Below are 8,890 nucleotides of genomic sequence, written 5' to 3' on the forward strand. Positions count from 1 at the left end.
AAACATGTCCAAAGAGTGAGGGAATAAATGAGCACAAAAACAAAAGCTTGAGAAAAGAAAAAAATTAATTGGTTTCAGGTATCACCCACATTGTTCTTTCAAACACTGGCATTGGTATTGAATTTAAGAAACAGTGCAACCCAAGTAGCAATACACAGTACGTCTAGTTAATGACTAGATCATAAGAAAATGTTTTCTTAGGCAACAACTTCCAAAGGCAACAAAGGCCAGTGTTTAGTCTGTAAATGACTTCACATGCCAGTATCAGTTTCATTTTATCCGCCAGCTTCAGTCCCAGACATTTCAGGACACTGACCCAGTGACCAGCTGAAAAAGCTGCACAAGGATAAAGCAGCAGGGAAGATAGGAGGAGAGGAGGAAATGAGAAGCCCAGGATCTTTTTGTTTACATATCCACTGCATTTGTTCCTGTGGTTTTGATCAAATAAATCTGACGTTCATTTAAAATATGAACCATTAGCCCAAGTCTAGTTGCAAAATGACAAGACACTAAAAAAATGACAAGCAGGTAGGATTCACACACAGACACACACCTGAAAGATGATCCAGACTACAGAGTTTTCCTGACCAGAGCTTCCTCACTGCAGTCTGATGCTTGTACTTTAGCTGCACTCTTATTGCTTTAACAGTGTAAATGCCATATGGTTTACTTCACTGTCTCCACGCTGCAGCTCACAGCGCTGAAGATAAATCATTGTCTGCCGTCCACCACAGACTCAGATGGAAAAACTGAGTCAAGATTCCACTGTGCACCTCTCATTTTACAGCAAAAAGTACAGAATTGGTTCTTTTGAAGCACATATGTGATCCATGTTATCTCTCACTTATTAAGTCTTTTCTCATTCCGCCCACTGTGGTTTTGTCTTTTTCTGCAGCTTCTGTTTTATTTTTTAATCTCTGTGTGCAACCTTCTTCCACACACAGACTGCTTGTTTTATCTTTTTCCTTTTTTCTGCACTGAAGCCTTCCCCTCATTCTGCCTCTCCCACAAGCAGATATGGTTTTAATAGCTGACTGCTGAGAAATTCATGATAAAGGAGAGCCTTGCAGCACTGACATTACGGAACCATTTCCTCTCGCAGAGCCTCACAAATAACAGCTCCAGCACCAACACACTGGGACAGCGCAATGAAACAGAATAATAAATACGAAATCCTGCACAATAATGATGCTTTTGTCTTCGTTGAGGACTATCCAGCGCTGCCTATCAAACCTATTTGCCTCGACTGAGCTGCTGTGCCTCACAGCTAATGATGGGAATCAATCCAAATGTACAATGTTTTCTCACCAAGAAGGTGTTTCATCATCTTTAGTGAACTCAATGACCCATAAAGAAATAGTCCCACTCAGCCCACATAATCAATAATACAGTGGTTAGACATATGTGTGGTGGAACATGGTTTATATTTTGTGTGTGCAATAAAAATCCAATTATATTTCTAAATTGGGAATGTTTACATTCGAAGGCATGGCTAAGGAGAAGTAAATGAAAGCATCATTTCAAGACACACACGCAAGCTTGTCACTGGTGAGAATGGAAATCACAGAGAAAAGAATGAGCAAAGTTTTTTCTTTCTTTTAAAAGCAAGTCAATGAAGTGTGAAAAGGCACGAAAACAATAGGAATATATAAACTATCAGTCACATTTCTCATTATACAGTCTTTATATGAAACTTGCAGAAAAACACAACCTTGCCATCTCATCGCGGTGCCAGATAACACGCAACGAGCTGCACTGACAGCCAAGTCAACCATCAATTCATCTCCTGCTGACACTTTAACCAGTGTCACAGTTGAGCAACATCAAGCCTGTGGGTGAACAGAAGTTAAAGCATGAGTAAATCTCAGGAATGACAGACAGCTGCAGTATAAGTGATCAAAATCAGCTGCTAACTATGATAAGATGCACAGTCTTGAAGTCTAGAAGAAATGATCCTTCAGGTTAATTTCACTGAGGAAGATCTGTTCCCTGACAGTTTGCTTTTGTTCCTCTGTGTGTCAGAGTGTTGCTGTAGTCCCGTTCTGTTGCTCTATTTTTCATCATTTTCGCTTTCCCACTTTGTCAAACTCACTTCTTTAACAATTTTGACATAACTGTGCCTGTCTGGCAATCCTTTCTATCTGTGTTCTGAAAATCAATCACTTCCTGTTCTTGAAGTAGCCTTTACTTTTTAAGCATTCTGCCTTCCTCGTAAAATGCAGCCCTCCTTTCCCTACACATCACCATCTCGTCCAGGGAGCCTTTTACTAATTCTACATTATCACCACTAGCATCTAGACTCTGGAGGTCCTGCACTAGCTCCTAACTTCATTTAGAGCATCACTGTATGAAATTGCTTCTTATCATGAGTCTGTTCACAAAACTGTAACTCAAGACTCTAAATTACACAATTTTTTGTTGTTTTTTTACTTTCATTGGAAACATTTTCTGGGTTTTTCATGCAAACAGAGTACATGACATCAATGCCACAGGCCATAGTTTGTATTCTGAGTACAACTTGTGGTTGAGTTTGCATAACAAAAAAGAGTTTTGGCCTAGGATAGGGAAAGATTGCGGTTTTGGTTAGCATATCTGTGCAACCAAAACCCTTTTTGTCTCAATTTTTAGCTTTTCAATATCTAATGGGGACGATAGTCACTCCCTAAATACGGGTAAAAGTTTTATCGTGTTTTAAATTACGCTATTTTGTTGCAAGATGTTTTGACAGTGAACATTTTCCTCTTATATTGTCACCATTTTGCAACTGGGCAGATAATAAGAAACAGGGTTTCCTTTCCGGGACCTTTAGCCTTCATTCAGCTTGCTTCTGCAGATGAGTGAAACTCAAGCTTGTTCCCTTGTTGCTCCCTTGTAAGTTCATTGAGGATGGTTTCATGACAAAACACTGCTAAATAAGCAAAACCTTACTTTTTACTGTGTTATTATTTCAACTCCTTCTAAATTTGTCAACCAATAAATTAAAGAGTACATGGGGCTACAGTAAAGTTTCTAGAGTGACCAAAAAGCCATTGTATTTCCCCCTAGTAGGAAAAAAATGCTTACACTCAGTATTTCTGCTGCCCAGGCTGTGGCTTAGCTCGGGCTGGGGAAGGGGGAATGGGGTTGGAAAGGATGAGTCATACATTGCTTTCCATGCTCAATGATTATAATACCCCATTACAGAGAGAAGCACTGTTTCCCAGCTAAAGTGAATACTCGGCTTGTGAGCCTGGACCAGAATTCACTTTTCACTCTGCCATGCACTACATGCTGCAACAAAGCATAGGGTTGAAATCAAAAACAGGCGCGGGGGGTTGCATCATTAGGTAGAGCATCCAACTTTTACATCACTCGTAGGGTCATGTTGACATTTCCAACACCACTGTCTCCATTTGGTTCCATTTGTCTCTGAGAGTGTAAGGAACACATCGTCCCCGTTTGCTTGCATTTGGAGCTGGAATGATCCATCTATGTCTGTGTGCTTTTAGCAATAAGCTAATTTGGAGAAAAATGTGCCACTGGCTTCAAATCAAGCACACTGTGTCATGAGTACAGAGGACCATTGAGCGGTTCAAAACAATTATTTGAACCTTAATTAGTCTGGAAAGGACTAGACGATATACTGTCCAAGATGTGGCAAATAATGAACTATTTGTGCAGCACAAAGGATCTCCTTAACTCTGACACGGGGTCAAAAACTTGTCCTGCATATTTTGTTTTATCTTCCATGCTATTATCAGGCATTAGGGCTGATTTACAGAGTCGTTTCCACAAAGCCTGTATTTACAGGGCTGAAGTGGCACATGCAGTTGCAGGGTCACTGCTTCTCCCCACCGAACAGCTAACTCGGATTCCTTCCTCAGCGCCATGGCAATAGGCACACACAAGAAGCCATTTTTTCTCATCGCCATTTATCTGATTGAGTTTGACGTGACCTCAGGATTGCCACTTCAAGGTAAGTAAGAAAAGTTACATTCTCACTGGAAGATTGAAGCTAAGGCAGATGGGTGATGGTAACATAAATCTGAAAATCCCTCCTGAACAAGCTTTCGTAAGGTTAAAACCCAGTGTTGTAAATGAAACATTGGCATTGTTGCCTTTAATTTATATAAACTGATATGCAATTACCAATTAGCAAGTGGTTAAAATCTCTCTGGTCACAGTATCTTCTATGATTTTTTCTTACTGGGCTCATGAAGAAGGGTATATGGAAGAAAAAAAGGCAAAAACGAAGTAAGCCACATAAATTCCTTTTGAAAACGAGTTGTCCAGATATGAGACTATAAATAAAAAACAGCTGTGGACCAGCTGTAGTCGACCTTTAACCCTGCCATAAACCTGGGCTGCTTAAACAGAAAGAACCTTTTAAGGGCCCTCAATGTGTATGTGCAGAGCTTGCTGAAATGCAAGGCGTAGCATCATTATTTTTTATAAAATCTGCTCTAAGACTGCAGATGTTATTTGATTAGAAATCTTCTCTAAAACTAGCACAGAATGTATTTTCACTTGAAAAAAATGAAGCAGTATTTTTTTTCATGGTCCCCTGTTCCACATAGAATGGGAAGAAAACATCTGGAAGCCATTTTTTCTGGCTTTTTGAAGGGCTTAGCAGACAGCACAATGGAACTTATCAAGTCCAGATGGGAAGGAGCTCAGAGAAACAGCGAAGCCTTCTTCTCTATATTTCTTTAAAACGTATGTAGAGAATCAACAAATATCAGTTCTTACTATATAGTGTATTTCTCAAGTCATTACCATATTTTGTGATCTATTAGCCTGTCAGCCTTTTCTTCCAATATTTTCAATGCCCTTGGTGACTTTGGCCAAAACCCATTCATGTTTTCATTTGCACAAGGTATTCAAAGAATGTTATTTCAGCATTTTCGATGACTAAAATACACTCAACAAGTAGGATCTGATCTGGTTTAAATGTCTGTTATTAACAAGGGCGATCCAAAAAAATCTTTTGCTTAATTAAACAACAACAAACCAAAGAAAAAAGAGTCAAAGCAGATTATCTAATACTTGTGAAAAGAGTCCATTGATTGAGGAGACCAGATTAAAAAAATGCAAGTCAGCAGAAACACAAAGGAAACCATTTGTAAATTAAGCTAGATTTAGTCTATAGCAGTTATACTGTGTCCCACAGACATCTGAAAACATCAGATGAGCTAAAAAGTAGAGACTACACATTACATATCAATCAATCCTAATTTGAATTCTGCATTTCAGGGTTTATGTTGGCTCAGGAACTTCAAACTGTTGCAAAGGTTCTTTGAAAAGCACACATCTTACCCTGCTGCCTCCAAGAGACAGAGAAGAATTATGGGAAACAAAGATGAGAGGAGCTACACTATAAAGAATGCCTCTCTTCAGGCAGTGAAACTGTAAACCTGACAGCAGTCCTGACCTTCACCTTTGAACTCTGACCCCTCTTCTCATTCTTGTCCAGGGCCTTCTGTTATTACCGCTTTTCACATAGCTTAAACTGAGTTTTTCCTCTCTAATACCAAGACCAGGTCTTTCTAAACTTCAGTCTACTGAAAGACAAACTGACTGCAAAATATTAAAATATATACACTGTGATACAAGTATATAACTTATAAATTCAATACATATTTCTGCATTTGTCTTTATAAAGTAATGAGTCAGGAGCTTATTTCATATAATTCAGCACCAAATAAGCTAAGCCACATTTAACAGCAGACACACAGCATTAAGCCTGCAAAACAGCAGTCTTTTATACTTTAAGAGAGACTGTAATAAAGCTGCAACAAATTAGCTTAGCTCCACATAGCAGGCTATTTTAGCATCATTTTCCAAACCGCTTTCATTTACAGATCGTGGCTTTTTAGTATTTGTTTATTAACTCATTTCTGTCTTTCAAAAAGTATCACATGCCAACAGTTCACAGTGAAAAAGGCTCTGAATCAAATGTAGTTAAAATGTAGTTATGTTTCATGGGTAAGTAACCCATTGTGTAAAGAATATGCTAACTGCTAATAGGTTAGGCCTTGCTGTATTGTTTGCTTGTCTTTTTACTGAGCTCTATATGCATTTTAGTTATAGGAAATACATTTGTTATAGATTTATGAACATATATATGATTTGATAAGAAATTTTTTAGGCTATGATCTTGACTGGGTATTGTATTCCAAACAAAAACCATTGTGGAATTAGCATCATACTAATACCTAAACAGCTGGTGATAAAACATGAATACAACATCAATTCTTTAGTAAATGGTATTTGCTCAACTGCCCTTTTTGATTTCAGTGTTAAACAAAAAAAAACAAAAAAAAAGCATACTTAATTTTTTTGTTTTTAATTTAAACATAGCTGACAAGCCCTAAAACAATTAGTATTGTATGCCTGGGCAGGTCTCTACTAGTCTTCAGCTTGATGCATTTTGGTCCTCCCTCAGGCTAAGAGGTGATGAGGCTTAGGTCAGCGATAAGCTTTCACTTGTGATAAACTTGCTAATTGTCAGTAATTATTTGTAGACCATTTGTCTTATCTGATTGTAAAAGGTCTAGAAAAGTCATTAAGCAAAACAAAATGTATTAATAGCAAAACTGGATTTAATATTTTTGCATTGCACAGTGTTTAATTGAAAGCAACTACTTTAAAATAATGATTGGTAAAATCTAAAAAAAACACAACAACTGATGGACAGAATAATTAGTTCACAAAAAAAAGCTTTCATGGAGTTGGCATGTTTCTTGCAATCAGTCATGAAGTGCTTCCTGTCTGGCATGTGTCAAGTTTCGGAAAATGTACCAGAACCCTTAGGGATTTCTTACAAAACTCTCGTTCCTCTCTGTCAGTTTCAAGAGATGATTAAATCCAGCCACCAGCATCAAAATGACCTCAGGCCCATGCTCTTTAATGTCCCACCAAAAATTCAACTCCTCCTCAGTCATCAAAAATGACCCAGATTTCAGTCCAGCCAGCATACAGTGACCAAAGTTTTGTCCAGTTAACAACCAGTGTTTATAGGAAACACGAAAATAAACACTTTGCAGTAGATTTCTTAGTGTATATTCAACAATATGAGCCTATAAAACCACTTCAACTTCATATGTTATTATCATGGCTTACTTTCTAAACTGGAGTGCATTTTGAACTCCATAATCGGCTGTAATCAGGCATCACAACAAATTTACCCCATCAGCACAATCATGGAAGCTTTTTAACTGCCCTGAGCAGACAGAAGAAGCCATCTGTTCATCTCAATGTCCTGTGTCAGACCTTCACAGCACACAGCAGCCCGTCACCCATGCCAGGCAGTCTTAAGGCGCTAATAATACATATAGGCCAAACATAAACCCAACTGCATGCCCTCTCACCACTGAGACGAAGAGGTGGTCACTTCTCCAATTAAAATAAGCGGGCCTCTAACTGGCATACCAAACTATTATTTATTCATGTTTTCGGACTAGACTCATATAACTGTCACTGAGAAACATCGGGAGAATTTATAGAATGCATTCAGCGAAAGATGTGTTTGCTTGAGCCTCAGTGCAGGGCCCCAGCGCTGTCCCCTGATGTGGAGTCCTTAAGGCGGCTCCACCCTACCACTTCAGAGGACCTTCAGCCCCTCCTTCTTATGAAAATTATACCCATCCTTCTCATCTGCTGAAAAGAAGCACTGGTAAAAGAGTATTTAGACTTTAAGATGCACCACAGCAATTACTCCTACATAATAAGTATGCCACACAAAAAAAACTAGTTACTTATGATGGTTACTAATTAATGCATATATTTCCTATTTTTAATGCATTCAAATGAATAAATGCACTTCAGCTATACTGCTTTGGCAAAAACAACAACAACAAAAAAAACCTATGCACAACTTGCAGATGAAACCTCCAAAAGCAGTCTTTTAATTCTTTTTGACAAGTTCCCATAGTTTCGGGGCACACCACCAAGCTGAATACATTAAAGAGGAGGGGCAGACATCTGTGGTCCACTATGAGCGAAAAGGCAAAAAACTTTTCAGTGCAAGGCTCCTCCAAAGTGCATCCACAAAAAAGAAAGAAAAAAGAAAGAAAAAAAACCCCACACAGCTGCATCTCACCTGAACTTGCTTGCGACGTGATAAAAAGGAGAATCACGGATAAAGTGATTTGGACGTCCCTTATCCTCCGTTTAACTTTCCATCTTATATGGGTATCCATGACCGCCAGAGACGTCCACGGCAAAGTGGATTCACTTTTTCAACAGCTAATTAGACTTGCAAAAACTTCTGGTCAGGACAAAAAAAAAAAAACTAAAAGCCAAAAAAAGTCCCAGAGAAAAAAAGGGGGGAGGGGGGGTATGTCGTTATTTCTCAAGCAGCCATAAGGGTTTGTTAGTGTGTGTTTTCCCCCAGCTGGTTGACGGACGGCCACCGTCTCTCCCGTACTCCTCTCCTCTCTGCGCTTCTGAACTGTCCTGCACCGCTGCGCCTCCGATCTGAAGTGCTGGCCCCTCTCTTTCAGTCGTCACGTAGAGCCCCTTCAAGTCAACAGGGCAACACACACACACACTCGCACAGAAGAGGGAAAAAGTCTTCCCCCTCAGGCTGTCACTCACTTTGCGGACAGGAGACTCGGGCAAATCAGAGGAGCCTGTATATTAGGGCCAGCCCTGTTATTGGCCGAGGGTGGGAGGAAAAGTTGAGGTGAAAGTTTCACGCCTCCAGCTCTTGCGCTCGGAATTCTTTTACATGGAGTCCGCTATTTCCAGAGACGTGGTTCAGAGCGGGAAAAGCAAAACTGCTTTTTTTATAGGTGGGAAGGCGAGGTGTTTTATCTGCAAGAGCTGATTTATCTGGAGCTGATTGCCATGGGACCCCGAGAAAAATCGTGCTGTACAATCCACAGGTGGACCCCCAGTGCTAGTTCAA

The 8,890-nt window shown here is 39.5% G+C and overlaps 1 protein-coding gene across 2 annotated transcripts in view; it reads right to left on the reverse strand.

Annotated features, from left to right (window-relative positions):
- The window catches only part of col5a1 (procollagen, type V, alpha 1), a 73,518-nt gene extending 64,972 nt beyond the window's left edge, over positions 1–8,546 (reverse strand). For both annotated transcript variants that reach the window (XM_031754693.2, XM_039614417.1), the window contains exon 1: positions 8,081–8,546. In XM_031754693.2, the coding sequence (XP_031610553.1) occupies positions 8,081–8,180 (100 nt within the window). In that variant the 5' untranslated portion in view covers positions 8,181–8,546. The remainder of the gene's footprint in view (positions 1–8,080) is intronic.
- Between the last annotated feature and the right edge of the window lie 344 nt (positions 8,547–8,890).

The sequence above is a fragment of the Oreochromis aureus genome, linkage group 7, assembly GCF_013358895.1.
Source record: "Oreochromis aureus strain Israel breed Guangdong linkage group 7, ZZ_aureus, whole genome shotgun sequence".
In the NCBI taxonomy this organism is placed as follows: Eukaryota; Metazoa; Chordata; class Actinopteri; order Cichliformes; family Cichlidae; genus Oreochromis; species Oreochromis aureus.